The following is a 25,717-nucleotide window of genomic DNA, read 5'->3' as shown; positions in this document are numbered from 1 at the left end:
ACAAAAACAAAACCAACAACAACAACAAAAAATCTTTGAGTTACTGTTTTAAAGTTTCCACCAGTGGGATTCTTAGGTCAAGGGAGGTAAATATTTTGAGGATTTTTGACAAGTGTGTGATTTTATTGTTACTTGTTTTTAAGATAGTGTCTTACGCAGCCCAGGCTGGGCTCATATTGGCTATATAGCTGAAGATGACTCTGAACTTCTGACCCTCCTGACTCTGCAAGTGCTGCTATTGCAAGGGTACATCACACCCAGTGTTTTTTTTTTTTTTTTTTTTTTTTGGTTTTTCGAGACAGGGTTTCCCTGTAGTTTCTAGAGCCTGTCCTGGAGCTAGCTCTTGTAGACCTGGCTGGCCTCGAACTCAGAGATCCACCTGCCTCTGCCTCCCGAGTGCTGGGATTAAAGGCGTGCGCCACCACCGCCCGGCCATCACACCCAGTGTTATGTGGTGCTGGAACCCAGTGCAGGGCTTCGTGCATGTTAGGCCAGGATTCTACCCACTGAGCTGTATCCCTAGCCCATTCCTTTTTTTTCTTTAAAGGGGGGGTGCCTTCTACAAAAGGACAGGAGGAGTTGAATCACTGAAGGTAAGAGTAGGCCCAGGAGGAAGACAAAAAAGAGGGAAAGCAGCCACTAGGGGGCAGCTGGGGCAGCTGGTGACCAGCCCAGACGGCAAAGTGTTCTCTATGGCAGGCAGGAATCACGGCAGGCCTAAAGCAGTGTGTGTGACTGACTAGGGCTGTTACCCTTGAGCAGTGTCCACATCTGCACACTGACTTAGAAGAGAATGAAGCATAGGGCTTGGTGTCCAGGTCTGAGCTGATGCTGGGGGAGTAAGGGCTCATCTTTAAAGAAAGGAAATTCCATTAAAGAGAGAAAATAAAGAAAAGGAGCTCCCAAGACTCCTTGTCAGGGTTGGAGCTGACTGTTCTTACCCTATAGGATGGACCAGTGTATTCTGGTTTCAGTTATTAGTGAGAAAAATTAGCTCAGTGTGTATGGGGGGGTAAGAGGGCAGAGTACATTACACAAGGGACAAGGATGACCTATTTGGAGTTCCCAGGCCCTGTTTATAGCTTAAAACATTTAAGATGTTCTCGAACCCTAGGGTGGGATGAATCCTGGGAAGGGGTCCCAAGTAATGTCTACCCATCCTGGGCTTCCATCTCTCCCTTGCATCCCGGCTGGGCCTTTGCCCCGGCTTTGCAAAGAGGCTCTGAGGTGAGGATTGTTAGTGAACCGATTGGAGTTGAGAGGCCAAGTTACACTGTTATCCTGGCATGTAGCTTCAGAAAGCACTCGTGCAGACTGACCCCTTTGGCCTGGTAACTGGCCACCTTTTTCCAGAAGCTCCTCTGTAATCTGACAAGGCCCTTTCTCCCATGGTAACATGAAGGGATTTGTACTTTGATATCAGTTGGTATTTGTACTTCAGGGCAGTTTGTCCCACTGAGCCCCTCTGCTCTTGTCCACCCCACATAGGTCTTAAGCATACTCTAGGGACCTTTTCTAATGCCATGACTTTCTCAGACCTGACTTTTGGCTTCTCAGCTTCTGCCAGCACATTAGAGCACTTGTTTCCCCCATCCCTGTCGTGTTTCCTCTTGTAAAGACATTTATGCATGTCTCTTGCCCCATAGAACTACATGCGCTCTCTCTCTCTCTCTCTCTCTCTCTCTCTCTCTCTCTCTCTCTCTCTCACACACACACACACACACACACACTCCTACGGCAAGAATTAAGTCTTTCTCAGCACATGGTAGCCATTCAGAAAGGATAGCTGTTGAATGGATTAGTGACTGTGAAGGGTCAGGTACTATTCTAGGTAACTGAGATATGTTCTTAATTTAAAATTTTTATGTATGGGTCTTCTTCCTGCTTGTATCTGTGTACCACACGTGTGCCTGGTGCCTGAGACAGTCAGAAAAGGACATTGCATCCCCAAGAACTGGTGATCAAACACAGCCCTTTGGAAGAGCTTAACCACTGAGCCATCTTTCAAGCCCTCAAGATGAGGTATCTTTACAACCCATTTTCAAAGAAACTTGGTCTTATATGGGGAAATACTCATAAAAAATGTTGTAGGATAGCTTGGCGGTGATGGCACACGCCTTTAATCCCAGGACTTGGGCAGCAGAGGCAGGTGGATCTCTGTGATGCCAACCAGGTTTACAAAGAGTTTCAGGACAGCCAGGACTGTTAACACAGAAAAACTCTGTTTCAAAAAGCAGAACAAAACAGAAAAACAATGAAGGGACTGAGGATGTAATTTGGTAGTAGAGTGTGTGTCTAGCATAGCTCGTCAGTTTGAGCCTTAGCATCACAAGTGGATAAAGGGCAGTGCAAAAGTAGAAACGGTGCAAAACAGGGAAGTGCACAGAAGTGACACCCTGGGCTCCAGAATCAGGGTTGAGAACTGAGCCCTAACCTTGCCCTTCATAGCCACAGACATGCACATTAGCACTGACTTGACTTCTCTGGACCTTAGGACAGAGTGCTCACACAGCAGGCAACACAGCTGTGGACTCTGAAGTTCCTGAGGCAGATAAAGAGATAAGAATTTTACAGGCACTGGGTGGTGGTGGCCCAGCACTCAGAAGGCAGATGCAGGAGGATCTCCCTGAGTTTGAGGCCAGCCTGGTTTACAGAGTGAGTTCCAGGACAGCCAGGGCTGCACAGAGAAATACTATCTCAAGAAAAAAAAAAAAGAACCACAGGCAAAGGAAGCAGCATACACAAGCAAATAGTTTACCACCATCCTAAGCAAAGCTGTGAATTTAAAGGGCTGCCAGGGACATAGGGAGTACAGGCCAGTGGAAGCTACTTGGTGAAACAATCTCAAAAAGACCCAAAACAAACAAAAACCCCTAAAGGTCTAGTGAGATGCCTCAGGTGCTTCCTGCACAATGTTGGATTGTGGATTGTGGGATCCATAGTGGAAGATCAGACTCTCAAGGGTTGTTCTCTGGGATGGGCATGGTGCTGCTACCCTTTTTTTTTTTTTAAATGTGCATTGGTATTTTGCCTTCATGTATGTGTTTGTGAGTGTGCCAAATCCCCTGGTTACTCGAGTTACAGTTATGATCTGCCATTTGGGATACTGGAAATTGAACCCAGGTCCTCTGGAAGAGCAGTCAATGCTCTTAACTGCTGAGCCATCTTTTCAGCCTCCCTTGCCACCACCTTTAATCTCCATATTCAAGAGGCAGCAAGCATCTCCATTCAAGGCCAGTTTAGTCTACAGAGAGCTACATAGAGAGACCCTGTCTCAAAAAAAAAAACCCAAAAAACAGGGTAGAGTGATTTGGGTAAGGCAGCCTTGGTAATGAGCACATTGGACCCCCTTGTGTGTGCCCCCATAGAGCAGCTTTACTAGAGGATATGGCAGGGTACTGCCTGGATCAGTGAATTGATAGCAGACCACGAAATCCCAAGCTTTGGGCTTCAAGTAAGTCTAACTCATGAATCTTGAACCTGCTAGCAGGAGGCCAAACCCTGGTTCTGAATAAAACCAGAGACCCTAAACAGGATTAGATCCAGCAGAGCAGAAGCTGAACTTGGAATAAAATGGCAGCTGGGGACCCAAATGCAGTCTAAACACAGAATGACTTATTTAGTTATAACACCCAAGTGCTTTACTTTTTAAAATGTTTTTGTAAACACAGCCCAAGCTGGTCTTGAACTCCCTAAGAGGCTGAGGCTGGCCTTAAACTTCTTATCTTCCTGTCTCTACCTCCTGAGCGCTGGGCTTTTAAGCACGGCCACTACATCTCTGCAGTTTTACATGGTCAAAAATAAATAAATATATTTTGAATTAATCTGTTTCCTGTGAGCAGTCTGTGACATATTGCCTACACTCCTGCTACCAACTTTTCTTCAACATGGACTATACCCTCAAATTGTAACCAGGATAAACGCTCCCTTCCTGATGGCAAAAATGCTTACCTGTTGGTGCCCGGCAAGAATAGTAGTCAGTCCTGTTCTTGTTCACTCTCTCCATTACATTGAAGGCGTCTGATCAAAGATGGTTGAGATAAATTGAAAGGAAGTTTTTTGTTTGCTTTTCTAACTAGACCCAGGTCTCTCTGAAAGTGGTAGCGTAGGGGTCTGAACTAGGTTGGCTGTTCCTGGGATAACCATGAACCATGGCATAGTGATGGTTACCCGAGAAGGGACAGTGCTTAGGAGAGCAGCAAGAGTTAAAGAAGACTATGGAAAGTGGAATATGTAGACATGCAGATTAAGATGAGATGGGACATGCTGTGGGTAGAACTAAGAGCACAGGCTAGGGGTAACTTGGGGCTCTAAGCTTGGACAGTCTGTGTGGAAGCTCCAGTTGGCCAGGGCAGCTGGGGTAAAGAAATACCAGTCCCCATGGGAGGCTGGGTGCACTGCTGGACTCCAGTCTCCCTGGATTGCCTACTGCTGTCTGGAGCAAGCTCTTTACTGCCTGAGTAGATATGAATCATACATGGACGATTCAGGCAGGTGCTTGGCACCCCTCATGTGTCATTATTATTAATGATGACTGCATTTGTTTGGAACAGGGAATGACAAGGAAAATGCCATAAAGGCCTGACATATTAAAAAAGAGAGAGACCAACAAGTGGGGACTTGTGCTTGGGGAATACCAAGTAGGAAGCAAGGGACTGACCTGGGAAATCCAAAGGTAAGTTAGATGTAGTTATTTTGTGGGGATGGAGGCACTCTAGGCTGCTAAGAGAATGACCAAGAAGCCTGTTCTCACAGGAGTCGACTCTTGTACCTAACTCCAAGTAATATTCTTAAGATTTACCACAGCCCTCCCAGTTATTCCTGTCCTGCCCACTTTACAAGCAAAGAGGCAAAGGCTTGGAGAGCTGCCAGAATTGTAAAAAATATCTCACAGCTGTATTCTGGAACTGCCACAGCCCACCTTGCTAGGTATCCAGGTTCTAATTTGCTGGTGATCAAATTTGTCCATAGCAATGTTCACTAGGATCCTTTGTGGCATGGGATCTTCACAGGCTAATCTGCCATAGGTCTGAGTACAGGGCCTCTCAGTCTCAGCCTGTTCATGGCTCAGACTTTCCAGCAGTAGTTGAGCTAGCACTATGATGTGCCTGTGGACAGATCTACCCTTTACTTTAGTAAGCCCAGGGAAGTCTGGGGTATTGTCCCAGTCACCGGGGTGGGAGTGGGACGTGTCATTCTAAGTATGAAGAGCTTGCTTACCTCTGCACCTGCTGAAGATGTTGAGGCTTGAAGGTTTGCTCAGGAGCATGAGTTCTCTACCCTGGACAGGCATGAACGCCATTACCCTTCATGTTTTACACAGCTTTCTGTCTGTGGCATGGAGGGTCCAGGTAGTTGGGGGCAGGCAGGAGCAGCTGCTTGTTTTGTTGTTCACTTCCTGCTATGAGGCACTGATAGAAACTCCTTTGTAACTACAGACCTCACTTGCCCAGGGCAGGGCCAGGGTGTCCAGGGCACAGAAGGACTGAGGGAGAACACATTAAGTCTTGGCTCAAGGCCAGGTCTATACTTTAACATAAGAATAATTGGGTTGCAAATTCTGTAATAATCACAAAGCCACATGTCTGCAAAATTCCAGCATGCTAGGTCAGCCTTTCTTTACTAACTTGCATCAAATAGCCAACCCTCGATTCTGCAGTCCACAAAGTGTAGCAAGTTACCCAAGAGTTCATGTAAATGGATGACTTACTTTAAAAAAATCTAGCCAAAAAAATTTACCTTTAAACCAGAATAGCAATGTGATTACTATTAATGTGGGATTGTGCAGTTTGTGCTTTGTCCCTCTTGTTGTTTATCTTCTCTCCTTTATCACTATTGTTTCTTCTTGTTTGGAGATCGAAGACTTTCTATACATTTCAAGATTTCTTAAGATCCCTGGAGTATTGTAAGCCTCCCAGTCCCTCTTGTGATTGGTTTTTGTTTCCATTAATTCTCCTTTTAGGGGCTCAGTCAGTAAAATGCTTGTCTTGCAAACATGAGGACCTGAGTTTGAGCCCTTGAGCCCATGTCAGTACTGTGCACTTGTAATCCCAGAACTGGAGGTGGATCCCAGGGGCCTGCAGGCTAGCTCACTTGGCGAACTCCAGGTCAGTTAGAGAGCACCTTTAAAAACAAAGTGGATGGCTCCTCTAGAACAGCACTGGAGCCTGTCCTCTGGCCTCCACATGTGTACATCTGCACATACATAAGCATATACATACACAGAACTAAGACTATCTTCTCTTCATACATTCACAACTAATGAACAACAAAACCAGCTATAACATGTGGGGGCAAACCTCCTGGTCATAATGTTTTTCTCCCTGCCATGTCCCCCCAGTTCTAGCAGGTCTTTACTTTGAGTGGGCTACCCTACCTACTAGCTGTCACCAACCCATCACCTTTTGCCATTTTCCTCTTGTACTCCTCATTGCTTGAAAGCCATGCTTAAATCTCGTAGTCAGGCCAAGGGCTGTTTTGTTATTACAGAGCTTAAAAACATACCTAGTACACAGCAGTGCAAACAATGAGTAAATGAGTCCTGGAAACCTATCTTTTGGTGGGAACATCTACCCATGAGGCACAGGGAACTGGTGCAATGGAGAATCACTTACTGCCCCTCCCTGACAAGGGGTATAGACTGCTGATGTCCAGGTCCCAAAGATACAGTTGAAAAACTGGACTCAGGGGAGCAGGCAGAGTATCATACTAATGTTTTTAATATAGTCTGATCAGATCAGTTCACATCACAAGGTCAACCTGGGCTTGTTCAAGTGCAACACAACCAAGGTACACAATGTCTCTACCTGAGGCTCTTCCACTTTCCTGGCCCCCAACACCATTGAAATCGCTTCCTGATCAGACTGGAAATTTTTTTTAAAATTTTGCATAAAACTATTTCTTCCATAGACTTCAAACAACTAGCCAAGTTTATTATGGTACATCTAAACAAAGTTTAATACTAACCCTAAAATGTGACTGCGGTTTACAAAGAGCTCTGTGTCACCTGGGGTAGCTTTCAGTAGCAACTCACTACAACTGGTCCTAAAAATAACAATAATAAGAATTAGAGATCAAAACCCAACAGCAAGTTGAATGGCTAAAATCAAGTAAGAAACTGGAATTTGGGGTAGAGGTGTCCTCAGTAGATAAGCTTGTCCTGGCAGTGAAATGTTAGCTTCCAGTAGCTCAGGAAAACCAGGGCCAACCTCAAAGGGCTCTCAGAGGACACTCATACTATGGTCCATGGGATGCTGTAGGTTTCTGGCTTTCTTAAAAATAGTTGGCCATCAGAGGGCAGAGACCCAACTGTAATTTCCTTTTGAGGACATAGGAAGGGGGATGAGGAATGAAAGAAGTTGGGGGGAGAGGGCACCAAAACCACTGAGATCCAAGATCACCAAGAGCTGAGTACCAGAAGCTCTCACTCAGAACTAAAAGAACCAGGAATGGTGCTGCCGGAGAGGCCTATGTAGTGTTTTCTGCCCTTGTCCCATACCGGGTCTCTCAAATATTTCAGCAGAGAGTATCGGATGAGAGTCTGTTTGTTTCTAAGGCCATCAGGAGAAATGGGTGATGGACAGGGAGGGGAGTAGGATAGGGGCAGGGATAGAGGTTAAAAATGAATAAAAGTCTCTCAGCTCCAGAACCCAAAGACATCACTTCCCTCCACATTTGCAGCATTTCTTGGCAGTCCCCAGAGGCTGTTCTGTGGGGACACAGCATGTCTCACTTCCCTTCAGGCCCCATGGGCTGCTGGTCCACTTCAGGATCCACTAGAGATGACGCAAACGCTGACTGGACAATCTGAAATCCAAAGGACTCAAGAAGAGACATGTTCTGCTGGGGAGAGAAAGGTGAGCCAAGGGCAGGGCCTAGGTCCCCCAAGGGACCCCCAAGGGCCCGGACATGCACCTTCTGGATGTGTTTGTTCAGGTAGGACTTAGAACGGAAGAAGCTCCCACATTCAGGACATGGGTACTTCTTCTCCCCATCAGAGTCCATTTTGTTTTTAGGGACTGCCATGTCACAGGAGAAAGAGCCATTGGCACTCTGTTTCTCTGGCGTCTTCAGGTCACTGGCGTCTGAGAGGTCACCATAGGAATCAGAGCTCTCAATCAGATCCTGATGTGAGCATTTCTGGCCTTCTATGAAAAAACAAAACAGGGAAGAGATGAGGTCAGGTATTGGATCTGTCCCCTCCTGGAGGGACCATGAGAGGCCAGCTCACAGGCTCTGGAGGGCTAGTTGGCCATTAACTAACCTGGCAGAACCCACAGAGGTTTGGCTGGTCTGTCTAGGAGTCTAGAATGCCTATAGGAGCAAGATGATAGTGCCCGGGCCACCAGCCTCCCTTCACTTTAAACTCTTCATGCAGATGTGTGTGTAGAGTTCACCATCTCAGCCTGCTTAAAGGAAGGAAGGCTAGGAGGGGATCCCTCCTACTTCTGCCCAGAACAACCCAGAGACGCCCAATTCCTAGGTGCTTCCAGAGGTGCCTCTGGAGTAAAACTATTCTGATTATGATGAGCAGATGCGTCAGTGGCCTTTCCGCTGCACTAGGCCAGTGGCTATCTTCACAAAGCAGGCAAAACTGGAACCATGAGATCCTCTACTCGGCTAGATCTTACTGATGGCTCAGATAGCACCAACCCTTACACGAGGCTTTTACAACCTTTCCACTTCTGCAAAGACCCTTCCAGGTCCATACAGCCAAAGTACACAAAAGAACAGCAACTCTTAACAACTTTGTCAGCTGGGTAGCCCCATCCACACCAAGAAATGCCCCTTACTGTCCTACCTTGCCTGGCCCACACTGGGGTCTGCTGCCAACTAACAGCTTCCTGCCTGGGTCCAGAGAGTCATGCCAGGATGGGAGGTCTGTGATGGGAGCATGGAGCATGCCATCTCTACCATCTGCCATGCCCCTGGCAAAAAGGCAATAACAGCGTGACACCAAACATCATGAACCAACAAGTTAACGGTGAGCCTGAAAACTCTTGTCAAACAAACGAACTCCAAATCAGAGGCAATCAGGTAGCTCATTTACTGCCATGCATCTCACAAATGCAGCCAGAGGCTCCTTGGAAAGGGCCACTTGTGGCAACAAACCACCAATACCATGGAAGAAGCCAGCCACTGGCTCCCACCCACCCATAGTAACAACCAAGGAGAAAGCGTTCAGCCACAGATCCATACCATCCTACAGGGCAACAGGCAGTGGGTAGACCCAGAGTAATTCATCATGCAGTGCTCCTCTTCCGTCCCTAGGGCAACCCTGCAGGGCTCCAGACGATAGGGGCTACCCAAGAGGAAGGAAGGCTGGATCAGCAGTACCCTAAAGCCTCACTCACTTGGGAGTGAGATACCCATGATAACTTTGTCCTGGAGAGCACTGCGATTCTTGCCTCCCCACCACCCGGCCCAGCGCCCCCACAACACAGTCTGCGCAGAGAAGCAAAGTGCAGAGCAAGGGGTCGCTTGCCTTTGTTGCCATAGGTCCTGGCGCAGTGGAACGCTGCTCCCCCATTCAGGATGGGTTCCTGGTGTCTGGAGACCTGGGGAAGGGGAACACCGTGGTGGGTTTTAACATGGACCTTTAAGTAGGAGGCAGAGGAGAAACCTAAACAAGACAAAAGGAGATGAGATCCCACAGCCAGCAAGAGATATCTCTCTGCTCCCCATGCCTTTTCTTTGGCAGCTCTGGCTAGCATTCCCTGGTCAGCTGCACCTGGAAGGGGTCCTCTCCTTGGCTCAGAAACATCTGCAATCACGTCAGGCCATGAGGTCAGGATGGAGAGTGCCACTGTCCATCAGTCAGCTTCTCTGGAAAGGCTACATTGAAGGGCCCAGGCCAGCCAGCTTGGCTCACTTGGTGCCTCAGTACCAGGTGATTTGAGTGACGTCACACAGGCCCATGTCAGCTGCAGAGACCATGGCTAGGAATGTGGTCAGATAAGCATATGGGGTTCCAGCCAGCAGAAGCCTGCTTATCACTTACAGGGAAACCCGATGGAGACAAAATGAAGTCCCCAAGGAAGCTTCCAGGGGATAGAGCATGTTGAAGCATGCTCTGTTTTAATTTTTCCACCTTCAGAACAGTAATTTAAGAACCGATTCCACCTTCTGAAGAACAGAGACAGGGAGTTACACAAAAGTGGCATCGTGGTCATCCCTTGTCCATGGTGGTCTTCTGGGTTTGGTTTAGGAACATCTGTCAGGTTCTCGTGGGATGATCTCCAGACGTCGCAGAGCTGCTCCACTTTACTCCTCGTGTTCCAATCAGTTTAAGGTATGAGTATCTCAGGCTAGAAGAACAGGTCTTGAGCCAGTTTCCACAAATGTCACAAGGCCTTGCAAGGACGACAGCCACAGAATCAGGCAAGCCAATAAAATGACTGACTTGAGTTTCACAGGGAGGAAGTGTGTCATCAGATCCCACCGTAGTCAAGGATCAGAAAGGACCGTTAGCAGGAGCCAAAGCTTTTTAGTATAATGCTCACTTAGGTCAGTGCCCTTATTTTATTCCTTTAATCCACTCCAGATCTGGCTAGCACATTTAGGTATTTCAGCTTCCATTTAAGTTTGTTTTATTACATTTATTTATATTTTTTGGTTTTTTGAGACAGGGTTTCTCTGTGTAGCCTTGGCTGTCCTGGAACTTGCTCTGTAGACCAGGATAGCCTTGAACTCAGAGATCCATCTGCTTCTGCCTCTCGAGTGCTGGGATCAAAGGCGTGCATCATCACTGCCCCGCCAAAGGTTCACTTTTAAATGCTGAAAGCGTGCGAGGGCCCAGCATGCTACAAGAAGTAGTCTACAGAGTTCCCCCAAACGCTCTACCTGTTGTAAATTATTATTTTATACTCATTTTACCGATTGGTAAATAAGAGACTTAGTAATTTTCATGCATGTCACATTCTTAATTTAAAAGGCAAGACTTTTTCTCCTGTTTTCCCAGCAGCTACGTGTCTACCTGTGTGATGGCTATTCTTGGTTGTCAGCTTGACTACATCTGGAATTAACTAAAACTCAAGCAGCTACGTAAACCTGTCAGGGTTCTTTTTTCCCCTGAGACAGGGATTCTGCCTAACAGCCCTGGCTGTCCTTGAACTCGCTCTTGTAGATCAGACTGTCCTTGAACTCACAGAGATCCCCTGTCTCTGCCTCCCAAGTGCTGGGATTAAAGGCTTGCGCCACCATCGCCTGGCTTTGTGAGGGATTTTTTAAATTAACTAATTTGAAGTGAACCCACTTTTAGTCTGGATCTTCTGAGATGGGAAGATCCACCATCAATCTGGGCCACATCTTCTGTTGGCAACTTATATAAAAAACATGGAAAAAGGAAGCTTGTTCTCTCTACCTGCTTGCTCACACTCTCAATACCTTCCATTGGTAGGCAGCCACTGTTGGACTAGCTGGACCACAGCCTGTAAGCCATTCTAACAAATCACCTTTTCTTATACATACACACGACACACACACTTCCATTCTATCAGTTCTGTTTCTCTAGAGAACTCTGCCTAATATATCCTGATAATTTTCTTTCAAATTCTAGTAAAAATAAAAAAAACTGCCCTTGAGCTTTAAAACAAACAACAAAAAAGTCCTTTGGACTTGTGCAATAGGGTTCATAATCATCACCACAACTGTGCGATAATGAATGTGTTAGAATGGACTGCCAGGAAACAGAGGGCTGGCCTGTGGGGACTTTCTTTAGCAAAAACTCCTGAGGATAGCAGGTGGTGGTGGTGGTCCTCGAGGGAAACGTGTGATCAGGAGAGTATTTCCTTTCTCGATATAGTTACTTCAAAGATTGGCCTGGACCAGGTACTAGTTGTCTGGCCTGCCTGGGGAGCTGTTTGGGCTGTACTTAAGTGCTTGGCCTGAGGCCAGACACTGAAGGACAGACATTCCTAAGAAGTAGGCTTTAGCCAAGAATGGGTAGGCAAGGCTAAAGAGAAGAGGAGGCTTTTAGCCCTGCCCCTCCAGGTAACATTGTAAAACCCAAACACACACCCAACAGGACACAGTGGCCCTGGAAACCAGTATAAGACAACAACTTTCTGACGATACAAGAGAATTTTTCTTTGCTTCTTCATTCCTTTGGGGCCTCTGAAGTAGAGTGAAGCCCCCTCATGGCATGCCAGAACAAGTCCACTATAGTCAAAGTGAATGGAAAGAAAAGCACTCTGTGTAGGAAGAGTGATCTACTAAGAAAATACAGCAGATACTCAATAAAAACATCCTGTATGTTCCCAGAAACCATTCTGTGGAATATGTGGCTGGATTCCCTTGACTTTCTCCTGGTTGCAGACGGTACTACCTATAGCAAACTTACCTGGAAAGTGGCAAAAACAGACCCACAGCTGCCACTTACAGCCCAGAACTTAAACAAAGCAACTCAGCAAGTCAAGTGTTGGGATGAAACAGAAACTGAGTTTCTGGGCAGAACATATCTTTAAGGCCAGATGTATTTAGCTGAAATTCTAAGCTCACCCACCTACTCAGCTTGATGTTGGGCCTCCATGATGGAAGCACTGTGCACACATGTGACTGCTGCCAGCCAGTCTGTCTCTCTCCAGAAATAAAGAGTTTGCTATGGCGCGAGGCCACTATTCAATTGTTATTTTCTCGCCTGTGTCCCTGCAGAGACTAGGGACTGCATTTTCTGTGTCCAAACCCTGGAGCGGCCAAATCTAAGAGTGTATTAGGGCTGCCAGTGCAGGAGAGTGGCATAGCACCACCTTGCTGCCCTCGTGCTCATCTGACAGGAGAAAGTTTACTTTGTGTGTGTTTTGTTTGTTTTTCAAGACAGGGTTTCTCTGTGTAACCCTGGCTGTCTTGGAACTCACTTTATAGACAAGACTGGCTTGAATTCAAGAGATCTGGGGTGGCGCACGCCTTTAATCCCAGCACTCGGGAGGCAGAGGCAGGTGGATCCCTGTGAGTTCGAGACCAGCCTGGTCTACAAGAGCTAGTTCCAGGACAGGCTCCAAAGCTACAGAGAAACCCTGTCTCGAAAAACCAAAAAAAAAAAAAAAAAAAAAAAAAAAAAAGAGATCTGCCTGCCTCTGGCACCCAAGTGCTGGGATCAAAGGTGTGCATCACCACACCTGGCCTCCACTGTGTGTGTGTATTTAATTACTTATTTTTATTTTATGTACAGTGGTGTTTTGCCTGCAGGTATGTCTGAATGAGACTGCTGGATCCTCTGAACAGGATTTACAGACAGCTGTGAACCACCACGTGGGTGCTGGGAATCAAAGCCAGGTCCTCTCGAAGGGCAGCTAAGTGCTCTTAATGGCTGAGTCATCTCTCCAACCCCCTCTTGTGTATTTTTGTTGTTGTTTGTTCTGTTTTATGATAGAAGGTCTTATCTGGCCTAGTGTTTGCCATTTAGCCCAGGCTATCCTTGAGTTCATGAGAATACTTCTGCCTCAGCCTTGTAAGTGCCACAGAAGCAGGCCACTAGGCCTGACCTCTTCTCCTTTGTGACAAGAGCTCGCTGTGTAGCATTGGTAGGCTTGGAATTTGAGCTGTCTTCTTGCCTCAGTCTCTCAAATGCAAAGATCACAAGCAATACTGCAAGCTGAGGCCAGCCTGGGATTCACAGTAGGGCTAGAAAGACGGCTCAGTGGTTAAAAACAATCCTCTATAACAGCACCCAATTTTGGTTCCTAGTACCCACATCCTGGCTCACTACCTCCTATAACTCTAGTTCTAGGAGATCCGATGTCTTCCATGGGCTCCTGAACATACATGGCACACACGCGCGCGCGCACACACACACAATTTAAAAATATTCCAAAAAAAGTAACAAAATATTATTGGACTACAAGAAGATACCTGTGAGTTCACCTGATTCAGTCTCACCTGAGATTATTCTGCAGTACCTGGGACTGGACAAAAAGCCGTGACATGCCAGGCAGGTGCTCTACCACCAATTCACAAGACCAGCTCCAAGAACATTCATTTATTTAAGCCTGATAGCCTTGGTGGCACAGGGCAAAGGATGACACAGAGCCCCTCATCCTCTTCCACCCTCTTGTTTTGTTGGTGTCTGTGTGTTGCTGTCCGTTTGGTCGTCCAGAAGTGGCATCCAGCTTTTCCACGCCTGAGAATGGCTGCAGCTGTTTTCTCTTCTGAGCACTCAGCACAGGTTGGTCCTGGAGGAGCAGGTCTTCCTGCTGAAGACTGCTCTCGAGCCTGTGCCCACAGTCTTGGTAGGCTCTGGCTTTACTCTGTGAATGCCACACTCTAGTCACATGGCTTGTGGCTGGTGTTCAAGTCCTCTTTGCAGCTCTTGAGGAAAACTGTGTCCTAATGGGTGAACCTCCTGCTGCCCCACCTGGGCTGCTGTGCAGTTCTTGCCTGAGCCTGTCATCCGGGCTGGACTTCCGGTTTTATTAACATCCTTTTCGCAGCTCTCAGCTCTGCCGATCCAAGATAGAGAACTTGACAGAGTCCTTCTGAGGGTGCATTTCGCCAAGTTTAGAGGTATTTGGAGGTACTCTCTGGAAGCCAGGTTAGGATGAAACGAGGCAGAAACCAGCTTTCTAAGACTCCTGCCCTCACCACCCCAACACTTGCGCCTCGGGAAATGAAGCAGCTGATGCAGCTAGTGGCTGCATTCAAGGCAAATCAGAGAGCAGTCTCTGGAAGGCACCTGGTTCCAGGACTCTAAAAAAAAAAACATCTACCCAGCAGGGTGCCTCATGGAGACAGCACCCTGCAGGGGGTCCTGTGCCTTGTCCAAACCAGACTATCAGGAAGCAGCATCAAACCATTTTACCCTTTTACAATATAAGGAGGGGTGTCCCAAAGATACAAGAATTCTCAGCTACTTTCTCTTAGAGTACTCAACAGCAACCCCATGAGATGGAAAGGGAAAGGCTCTTAATCACTTTTAAGAGAAGAAGCAAGGCAAGGAGAGCCCAAAGCTACATAGCAAAGGCTGGAACTGAACCCTATGTCTCCTGATTCCTGTTCAGTGTTCAACCCATTAAATCAGATACTAGACTTACAAAAACACTGACACAAGAGGCCTGGGGAAACAACAAGCAACACGCCCAAGTGGCCAAAGCCAGCAGAAGCCTCGCCCCAACTTCTTCAGCACAGACACTGCTTGCAAACAAACTCCCAGCACTTCCGACAGCCAACTACCCAGCAGAGCCTCAGGAACATGGCGGACTTCATCCAAAATAACACTGCTGCCACCGCTAGACACCACACAGGCCAACCTTCGCCTCAAGCGCGCTTTCCTCTCAGAGCACCTTCCACTTTGCCTTTCTTTCATCAAGGCCACAACCTGTTTGGAATCTTTTAAACATTTATGCTAGAAAGTTTTTTGTCTCTTGCTCATCTCCAGATCCAGCCTCCTTCCCTGGCTCTTGAATCTCATATGCCAGTGAGTGAACTAGCCCATTCAGGCTAATGACCCCTAGCCAACCTCTGTTGAGTGTATTTGTGAATTCATCTATCCTGCCACTGGGGGAGGTGTATTTGACCCCGAGTTTGGGGATCACCTCTTTACTTCTGTTCCCATTTTAAGTCTCTTGGGCTCTTTTAAGCACCCAAGCCTCTTGGAAAGGAAGAGGTTTCAGACAACTAGCTGAGAGATGTGCTTAAAGCCTGGGTGAAGGCATTTCTCAATCCGGGGAGAGTGGGCTTCCCACAAAATCAGGCCCATCCTCTAAAGTGAGGAGACAATGGGAAAATTACCTCGGTTACAGATACTGCAGAAGTTGCTGGGTCCCTCGCTGTGCTTCTTCAGGTGATCTGCCATGTATGCTGCCCGCAGGTACTTGCCACACACCTGGCAGGGTACCTTGTCTTCGTGACAGGCCAAATGGGAGCGCAGACGGTCTCGAGTAGCAAAAGAGGCATTGCAGGTCTGAATGTAGAAAGGAAAACAGGATGAGGAACAACAGACATCTCACACTTGGCTGAGTACACCAGGAAGCAAAGCCGTTTCTGTTACCTTGTGCAATCAGTCCCTTTAGAAAGCTGGGTGGTTCAGGTAAGGCTCTACTCACATTGCCAAGGGGCTGCCCTTCCTTCCCACAGCGCTATTTCATGGGATATGAGGTGGAATTGTTCGTTCTTTACCACAGACAGACAAGCTCAAAACATGACCAGTTAAGTCCTGTACTCATCTACTGAGTAAAGAGTTAAGTATTTGTTCATTTTCTTTCTCCCCATCCCTTGATTTTTCGAGACAGGGTCTCATGCATCGCAGGCTAACCTCAAAGTCTGTGTAGCTGAACCTGACCTTGAACTGCTCATCCTTCTGCAGTATCAGGATCACAGGTGTGCACCTCTGCTCATTCTTAACCACAAAGCATGACTTTAGGAGCAATGGCTATAATAAGTGAGTTACAGCACACAAACCAGTCTTCCTGCTCCCCATCCCAGGGTTTCCCCTTATTGCTTTATTCAAAGACTCCAGTGTATTTGCTTCATTCAGATATGACATTTGTCTTGGCCACAGGGAAATGGAAAAGGCAGGACAAAGTACAAAGATTAACACTTCATAATATTCTTGTAATGTGAATTTAAAAAGCAGCTTATAAAATGATAGTGTCAGCTCTGCTAATGAGAATGGAGGAAGTGGGCTGCGGGCACTGAGGACATTTGTGCAGTTATGGTGGAGAAGGGTTGCTAAGAAGAGCGACACCAGCGTGACGGAGCAGGCTCTGGCTCAGACTAATACAGGCGTTCCTGTTTTGTGGCTCATGCATATAGCAGGCCCCCAAGGCAGGCTGCTACTGCTGCACACTCTAGGAGTGTGCAGCCATGAAAGGTACAACCTAGCACAACTCGCAGCTTGGCCCTGTAACTGTGAAGTAACGGTCAGAACCCACACGCTGAGAATGAGGATCTAGCTCCCTAGCAATTATCTCTCCCCAACATCCCTTCCTCTGTTGGGGAATGCAAAGGCTGGGGTGCCTTGGGGAACACAGAATGTCACAAAGCCTTGAAAAGAGGCAGACCCAGTGGCTTTCAAGCTATTTTGGTTCCATGGAGATGCCTCAGGGGTTAAAGTCAAATTGAACTTAAATTTCTTTTCCCTGTGTGTGTTCTGCTTTAGGGCTGTAAGAGGAACGCAGCCTTCACAGTGGAGGGTGCTGCTATTAATCCGCTACCCCATCAGCTTGCCAGAAGGGAGCTGCCTCTATTTCCTGTTAGAAGTGGGTCTTGATAACCTGAAATCTCAAGGTAAGTGTCTGACCACTGTCCCCACGTACACATATGTATGTCCTCACTGTACATCAAATCATGAAGCTGATAGCAATGCATGGAGGTAGATGCCGCCACCATTTCCCACCTCAACCCCAGACACCTGCACCAGCACAAGCCGGCTCCTGTTCTCTGTCATCACAAGTAAACAGTGCTAACTTAAACAGGTCACCCTAATGTCATTCTGCTTTTATGTTTTTCTTTGACAGATGAGGAAGCTAACATTAGATAGTGAACTTGCCCAAGGCTCAAGTAGTAGAGAAAGGAACAATCTAAACACCCTGACCAGATCAGTCTCCAAGCCATCTTCCCGCTACAGAGGTCTTTTTGTCTCGATCAATGTATGGCTGGGCAGACAGATGCCCTGTGAGTTGAGAACTGACCTCAAGTCTATACCCTTACCGCTTCTGAAGGCGGTACAGGTGCATTCTAGGAAAGAAAGGTGTTGACACTGGCCCTGTGTACTTGGGGCAAGGATGTGCAGGCGAACTCCAGCACCTGGACAACCTAGAAAGCATCTTGGCTATTCAGTCTCAGGGTTATCATCATGACCAGTGATAGGCCACAGTGAGAGGGCTGTTCAGACTCTGCCACCCAGCCTAGTGCCATGTACACCACAGCAAGGGCTCTCATAAACACCTTTGGGGAAGAGGGACAGACATGTGGTCATCCAGGGACAAGAGCTAGCTCCGCTGAAGATCCCAGAATTACCCTTCTCTACAGCTGTGAGAGTGTGGGTGCTTGTTTTCATTTTTTGAAACATGGGCTCACCATGTAGACCAGGTTGACTGTGAACACAGAGATTCACCTGCCTTACTCCCAAATACTGGGATCAAAGGTGTGTGCCACCTCAACTACCAAGAACATTTTAAGCCTCAGAACTCAAACATGACCAGGTGGAAGGATTGTCTTCCTTTTCCTGGAGAGTAAGCCTGAGGCATGAAAGATACCTTGTTTCTCTTGACAACCATTTCCCATCTTTCCTTTAAAGGCTTTGCCCTGTCGTACTTTGGTACCTAAGATAATGGACAGCTAACCCTAGATTATCCCCAAATGGATTAAATATTTGGGGATTAACTAAGCAAAATTAAAACTGAAGATGCAGCTGGCTTCCTCTACCTTGTCCTCCACTGATTATCTTGAGGAATAAGGCTAACTTCACCCCAGCAAACACAATTAGGAATGCCAATCTCCTACTGGGATAAAGAAGCCACAACAGAAACTACCACCTTGATACAAAGCCAAACTAAAGTAACTGTTGGCTTTCCTGTTCGGTTGGCCCTCTGTAGCTGGAGTCCCCAGGCTTTTCTGTGTGTGAGTCCAAGTCTGGGCCAACCAGAACTTCTGACAGCACAGAACACAAAAGAGGCTAGTCACATGACTCAGGAGAGCAGAGAAGGGGCTGAGGGAGACAGACCTTAAAGAGGAGACCCAGACCCTGAGACTCAGAAGAAAAAACTTCCCATTCTACAGACAGGGAGTAAACAGAAGGGCCCTGAAAGGGAGCCAACCAACCAAGAGCACAGTGTGACCACCTCCTGGCTTGAAGTGCCTACTGTGTGCTCAGCCAAGGCTCACACAGTCTACGACTGTTAACAGGCCTATCATCACTACTCACCACTGAGCCTGTCATGCTTAATGTCCACCCCATCACATTTTCTAAAGCTTTCAGTCCTGAGTGGGGCAGCTGGAGGATGGGACCCCCCCAACCCTAAGAGGCCTTCGCCTCTTAGTCAGTAAACATAAGGGGCACCTTGAAAAGCCAGGAAAAAAAAATCTAAAGGTAACACATAAAGTCCAGCTCCACTGGCTTAGCCCCTTTGTCTTGAGTGTTACCCCCTCCTCCCATCCTTGTCTGACCAGCCTCAGACATGGAGTCACTAGAAGCAATGGAAGAGGGCTAAGACACTCCAGGCTCTCAGCTCTGGCTGAATTCCAGGCCAGGACAATGGCTGGGGCATGTGAACCAGTTAAGGAGACTCAAGCCTGAGGCTCCCTGCCCCTTACCTTCAAAAGGCTTTTTTATCAGTCTGAGTAACCGACCCTTTTCATTCTCTGTGGCTGAGGAAGACCCTGAGATTTAACTAAGCCTAGAAGTGTGATAGCCAGCAACACATACCTTGCTGGGTCTTCAGAAGGTTCTGGCTACAGGGTCAGGTCTATGAGAGAGTGTGCGGAAGGGCAGAGGCAGGGCAGGAGCTGGCTCATACACCAAGGGACAATAATGCCAGTTGTTATAACAGACCAAGGACAAAACACACAAAGCCTCAAATGTTAGAATGAAAACTTTTATCTTCACTCCTGATCTCCCGGCAGAGTATGCAGGGCTTAAGGGACACACCAAGGGACCTGGGCGAGGGAGTGTCTATCTGCTTTGTCAGCCCCTAAAGCCATGTATCACAATACAAAGCTACTGGTTAGTTTAGTTCTGAGCAGAGCAGCTGAAAAAAACCTTAACCATGAGCATCTAACTCACTAGGCAGAAATGGAAGCAGGACCTTGTGAGGAGGAAGAGCACAACAGCACAATGGACCCTCGTTGAAGCTGTGCCAGAGGCTTCTTGGGAGGTGGAGTGACTCCCAAGTGGGAGGAAGGTGGCCAGAAACCCCAATCAGTATGAGAAGTGAGGCCATGGGAAGGGAAGCACACAGGTGGGGCTTAGCTCCTGAGAATCGCCAAATTCCAGAGTCACCTAGATAAGGTTGTTTGCCCAGGGTATCCCCTGTCAAGGTAGGGGGAGGGGAGACAAGAGTGTTCAGAAAGAAACTCGGAGACTAGGGAGGGGGCATTCAGAAAGGTGTTCCTTGCTAATCACTATTTGAGAGCTTTCAGCTGGGGTATACTTTAGGCCATCTTGGGAAGATCTGGGAATGTTGGGCAGGAACCATCTTGCTGGCTTCTCCCAAAAGCAGGGTCTCCAGCCAGCCACAACTCCCCTCCACCACTCCAGAAGGACCCAGGCTAGCTAGCCTACAGGCCACTGAGTAAAGGCCCGGCTACTCTCTGGGGTTGTCCAACCCTGCCTCAGATATCCTGGCGGGGCTGGGCAGAAGAGAGCATTGCTGGAGTGTGCTGGGCTCAGGTTTTCAATGGCTGGGAAGGACTTTTTTAGAGAGAGGGAAAAGGCGGTATCAGGAACTGAATGGGACGACCTCCACAAAGCAGGCTGGGCAAAGTCCCATGATGGCAGGTCGCTAGGAAGAGGTTCCAGGGGCGGCAGGCCGCTGCTGCTCCCAACCCACACCTGGAAAAAGGGCAGAGAGTGCAGGTTACCCCCCCAGGCCACCGGGCACACCCCCATTGCCCTCTGGGCTCCTCCTATCCTGCCTGGGGCTGTTCAGCACACTACTTGGGAATCAGAATGTGCTCCGTGACAATAGAATCAGAGATGGAGAGGCAGAAAGCAGTAAGGCAAAGACAGATTCCAGCAGGCCTATCTTGAGTCAGCATCCTCGGGAGAGTCTGCCCTAGCCATGCCTCTGTGAACAAGGCTTACCCCTAGTCCTTGGAACTCTGCCCTCCTGTGCACATCCATTCCTTCTTCTAGTCTCCCAGAACCTGCGCTGGCCAACAAGTTAGAAGTAGCTATCCCTGTCAGAGACTATAGGAGTATCTCACGACACTGTCTTGAAATCAGTTGAAGACACTTGCCATAGCAGAGGGGAAAACAACCAAGAAGACAGTGGTGTATATTTCATCACACGGAAATACTTAGAGGCCAGGAAGGAAAACTCATCTTCTAGGTGCCCGTAGAGCCCCCAGACAGAATTCAAGCAGACAGGAGAAAATCCAGTCCAGCCTTCTCTATGAGCTTCCACACTAGAAGAGAATGCCTTGCCTTGCTCCTGCTGTTTGCCTTGGAGATGGGACCACCCTCTCCCTACCTCCAGCCTCTCCTTAATGCCATGCTTTCTCCACTGATGGAACCTGAGTTCCCACTCAGCTCGAACCAGGGGAAGGGTTGTTAGCTGGGCCAGCAGAAGCCCTTTTGAAGTCCCCACAGTTCATAAAAACTACTGGAAACCAGCAGCCAGGCCCAGCAAGGTGTCAGACCCACCAGGACAACACTTGTGGCAGTGTGGCCCACCAGCCAGAAGCCTGCAAAGGCCAGGACAGGAAAGCTAAGCAACAGAACCAAGTAACCAAGAAAGAGGATCTCAGCCCGGGGGAAAGCAAAGAGGGCTGGGGTCTAGAACAAAGGAGGGCAGAGGGAGACACTGGAGAGACAGAGTGGGAGGTGTGTGCAAAGCAGTGGCCAGTCAGCTGGCTGACATAGCAGCCTGCCCATGGCCAAGGCTCAGAGCACAGCAACACATTCTTCCACCCAACTCCACCCTGGTCCCATCCCTACCTGACACTTGTGAGGTCGCTCAGAAGTGTGCACCTGCTTGATATGTCCATTCAAGTGATCAGGCCTGGAGAAGAGAGCAACAGACTTTAAGAACAAGACATCAAAAAGGAAGGGCCAAACTTGGTCAGTCTCCCTCCCTCCTCCCCACCTTCCTCTTAGGGAGGACTCCACCCCAGCAAGACAAAGACAAAGTCACCACCCAGCTCTGGCTCCAAGCATCTCAACCCCCCCCAGGGGGGAGGGGAAGCAAATGTTTCACTCTGATCTAGCTAACCCCACCCCACCCCCAGTAGAAATTCAATGATTCCTAGGACCTGAGGCAGCAGCTTTAGAATGACACAGGGTTGCCTTGCCCCAGCCTTTCTGGGAGGGGGGTGTGGAACTCATTGTCCAGACTAAAGCCCCTAAGAAGCTCTGCATTCCCCTCCCCCAGCCTCTCCCGCCACAGCAGCCAATGAATGCCACCCGGATGGAATTCAGTCCCCAGAGGCCAGAGATGGAGCCTTAAGTCCCCAGCTGGGCTGGCAGGCCAGATGCCCGCCAGAGCAGGTGGGCAGGGGCTGTCTGACCGGTAAGACTGGTTGGAAGTTGGGGCCCCTCTGAGGGAATTCCCTGTCCCTAAGCTGACACACACAAGGTCCTCAGGATCCAGTTAAAACCAGCCTTTTATTCAGTATTCTCAAACTGGAAAGAAAGAAGAAAAAAAAAAAAAAAACTAACCCAGCCCCCTGCTCCCAGGAAGTCCTCAGTTCCCAAGAAGGCTCACTGAAAGTTTAAGAGGGCCTCTCTGCCTTTCATCTGTCGGAGAACGGACACAGGACCTGTGGGCTCACTGGATTCTAGGGCCAGCAGGCCAGAGAGCGCATCAGATTCTAGTATTACTATTTGCAAAACAGCCCTGATAGCCGGCTTAATGCCTCTCGATCCTAGGTCACATGAGGGGCAAAGCTGGGAACTAGAGCTCCTGGCTGACCTACTCAAACCGGTGGAGGATCTGGGCCTCGGGAGTATAAGGAGTCCTAGACGCACTTGTTCAGGCCCTCCCTCCGCAGCCATTCAGGCGGGGAAAGTCGAGGGAGGAGCCCAGCCTCCCGCCCCCAGAGGGGGCCCCACGCCTGGTGCCGGAAACACAAAGGGAACCAGGGGAGAAGAATGGGGAGGCCCAATGGCCCTGGCCTGAGGAATCCGGCCCCTTCCCATAGGCCTCGGGAGGAGGAGGATAGTAGTGCCCGAGTGTCGGAGAACTTGCCTGAAGGGACAGATGCAGCTCTTGGCCACACCATCTCTTAAAACATTTTGTCTAAACATGGCATGCTCTGTTAAGGTCCAGTGACCCTCCACCCCCACAAGATCCACATCCCCAGATCCTTGTCCTAGCAAAGAACTGTCTCAAGAGGCATAACTAAGATAGTACACGGTAAAGACTGGGGGAGGGGACCATTCTCACCTGGAGAAGCCTTTCCCACAGCTCTGGCAGATGTACGGCTTGCCCACTGACCCATCATGGGACCTCACATGGTAGGACATGCGGTCTTTTCTCTTGAACCGCAGACCACACACCGGGCAGGAGTACGGCTTCTCCCCAGAGTGGGACAGCTTATGCCGGTTGAGATGGTACACGTCTCGGAAGATCTTGCCACAAATCTCACAGGCCACCTGCTTCCTGGTCCGGCTCCTCTTTCTGGGGCCGTCGGGGTCCTCGGAGATGGGTAGCCCGTTCTCACCCAGCCTTGGAGGAGGAAGATCGATATAGCCCAACTGGAGGCTAGTGACGCCGTGCTGGGCCTCATGTTGCCGGAGCCGGTTGGCATCAGTGAACACCTTCCCGCACAGACCACATGGAAGAATGCCTGCTTCCCTCAAGCCCCCTGGAGACCCAAACATGGAGTCTAGCAGGTTGGCCTTCCTGGGGCGTCCCCGGCCTCGCTTGCCAGTCAGTGGAGGAGCACTGGATGCCACATTGGGGAATGGAGAAGTCAGCAGTTGGGGGGATAGGGGTCCAGCCACCATGGGCAAGCGGTCTACCCCAGGTAACACAGGCAGGGAAGCTTGGCCTGCAATAGCTGCACTTGTGGCCCTGGCAGCCTCTTCCTCGGGCTGCATGCTGCCAGCAATACCGTTACTGTTGGCTGCCAAGGCTGCCCCGTTGGTCATGTCCAAAGGGAAGCCCAAGTCAGAGGTCCCAGGAGGGCGAAAGAGCATGATATCAGCCCGGGCAGGGGGCACCAGGATCTGCACGTTGGACTGTTTGATGACTTCCTGGCAGATCTCGATGACCGACCTCATCAGTAGGAACTTGGCGGCCGTCATGAGCTCAGGGAAGCTCTCTAGACGCACTACAATTCGGGACGTGTAAGCGAAGTCCAGGATGTCTCCGAACACTTTGGAACTGATGGTGTGCATCTCCAGCTCACGGCTGCCTCCAGTTCCGCCGCCCGGAGCTGCCGCCGCGCCTCCCACATCAGCAGGACCCCCGTCTGCAGCTCCGCCGTCGCCCAATTGGGCGCTGAACACAGACTCGAAGTACTCGCTGCAGGCAGCCAGTACTGCGCGGTGCGCCGGGAAGCTCTCGTCGCCCACCCGTAGGAGCACGTCGCAAAAGCGCCCGCCGTTTTTGCGTTGCTGGTTCAGGTTGTGCAGCATCTCCGTACTGTGTCTGCTCACCTGGTAGGTGTAGCAGCCCGACGGGCCGCAGGAAGCGTCGTTGACCCGCTCCATGGCCGCTGCCCGCTCCCCGTTAGTCGGGCCGGGCACTCGCCGGTCTCCAGTCCCTTCCCCTAGGCAGCGAATCGCCTTTCTCAGCGGACAAATCACACTCCCGGCACGTGCGGCCCGGTGCTGGGTAGTCCTCGCAGGTGCGCCCAGCGCACACGCCCCCTGCCCGAATCAGAACGTCTAGACCCAGCGGTGCACTGCCCTCCACATAGCTACCCCACCCCCCGCCGAACCCGGCGCTGCACTCGCTCTCCTCCTACCCGGCTCCCTTTCTCGGTCTACCTTCCAGGGGGTAAACCAGTGAAGAGGTGCGCCCCTCCTGCAAACGCGGCCACCACCTCCCCTCCCGCCCGCCAGGCGGCGCCGGCGCGCAGCCAAAAGGCGCGCGCGCGCAGGGAGGAGGAGGGGTCCGCCGCGCAAGCGCAAGCGCGCGCTCCGAGGCTTTTCCCGGGCCCGCTGGGGGCGCGCGCTGCGTCCCCTGCAAAGCGCGAGCCGGGGCGGGGGCGCCGGAGCAAAGGAAACAAAAGGCGAAGGCGAAGGCGGCGGTCGGCGCGCACGGGAGCGGTGGTGTAGGCCGGGTCTTGGAGCCCGGCGAAGGCGGCGGCCGAAGCGAGTGGGTGGCAGCGGCAGGGTGGGCCCTTCCCCAGGCCAGGCACGGGTGGCGGCGGAGCGGCGGCGCTGCGGCCCCAGGCTCCGTGCGTTCGGAACGGAGGAAAGATGGCAGCGGCTGCACTTCCTCTTGCACTTTCACCCCTGGGGGGAGGAGAAGGAGGGGGCGATACCAACAACACCCCCCCCCCAGCTTGCAGAAAGAAAAAAAGCAGTGAGCTCGGCGTGGGGAGTCTCGGTGGTCCCTGCCCCGCACGTGCGCACCGGGCTCCCTAGCCTGAGCCTCCTAGCGCCGCAAACTTTCCACTTTCTTTGTGCCGCGCACCCCCCCTCACCTAGCGGAGGATGCACGTCCCCCCCATTCCCTATTTATACACCCCCCCTGCAGCTCCGCTCTCCCCCCCGCTTCCTGCCCCCCCTCCCCACTCCCCAGCTCCGCCAATGCTAGTGCAGCCTGAGCCCCCGCCTCCCCACCCCGCCCGCGGGGCCGGGGGCTGCAGCCTCAGCGCCCCCCCCCCCGTCCCCGACCCCGACCAATACGATCCGAGCGCCTAGCCAGCAAACCAGCTACTGCGGCCCATCCGCTGCCCGCCCAGAGTGTAGGCGAGCGTGCGGGAGGGGCGGCCAGAGCGAGTGGATCTGAGCCCCCCCCTCCAGTCTGCCTTGCGCACCCGCAGGTCGGGCGGGCATCAGCACCCTGCCTAGCTCTCCTTTGATGGCCGAAATCCCCAGAAGTCGGCTGCGACCTTCTCGCGCTCTGCAACCCTAAGAAGGACGCGGGGTCCTGGCCCGACGCAGGCG

General features: G+C 50.2%; 1 protein-coding gene across 7 annotated transcripts; it reads right to left on the bottom strand.

Moving 5' to 3' along the window:
* Positions 1-6,719: 6,719 nt before the first annotated feature.
* Patz1 (POZ/BTB and AT hook containing zinc finger 1) lies at positions 6,720-25,185 on the bottom strand. 7 transcript variants are annotated; one of them, XM_038312901.1, is made up of 5 exons: positions 23,040-25,181; positions 21,593-21,656; positions 15,724-15,895; positions 9,485-9,622; positions 6,720-8,147 (listed from the first exon to the last, which is right to left on the bottom strand). In XM_038312901.1, exons 1-5 carry the CDS (start codon positions 24,308-24,310, stop codon positions 7,729-7,731), a joined length of 2,064 nt encoding a protein of 687 aa, XP_038168829.1. In that variant the 5' UTR covers positions 24,311-25,181; the 3' UTR covers positions 6,720-7,728. The 7 variants fall into 7 exon arrangements, with proteins under 7 accessions (XP_038168829.1, XP_038168836.1, XP_038168845.1 ...); XM_038312917.1 differs by having other exon boundaries at positions 7,973-8,147; positions 9,485-9,557; positions 23,040-25,182; XM_038312934.1 differs by lacking the exon at positions 9,485-9,622 and adding an exon at positions 20,394-20,485 and having other exon boundaries at positions 8,016-8,147; positions 23,040-25,183.
* Between the last annotated feature and the right edge of the window lie 532 nt (positions 25,186-25,717).

This window comes from Arvicola amphibius, chromosome 1 (assembly GCF_903992535.2).
Source record: "Arvicola amphibius chromosome 1, mArvAmp1.2, whole genome shotgun sequence".
NCBI classification, from domain to species: domain Eukaryota; kingdom Metazoa; phylum Chordata; class Mammalia; order Rodentia; family Cricetidae; genus Arvicola; species Arvicola amphibius.
Note: the sequence above shows the minus strand (reverse complement) of the source record. Positions and strands in the feature narration are given on the sequence as shown.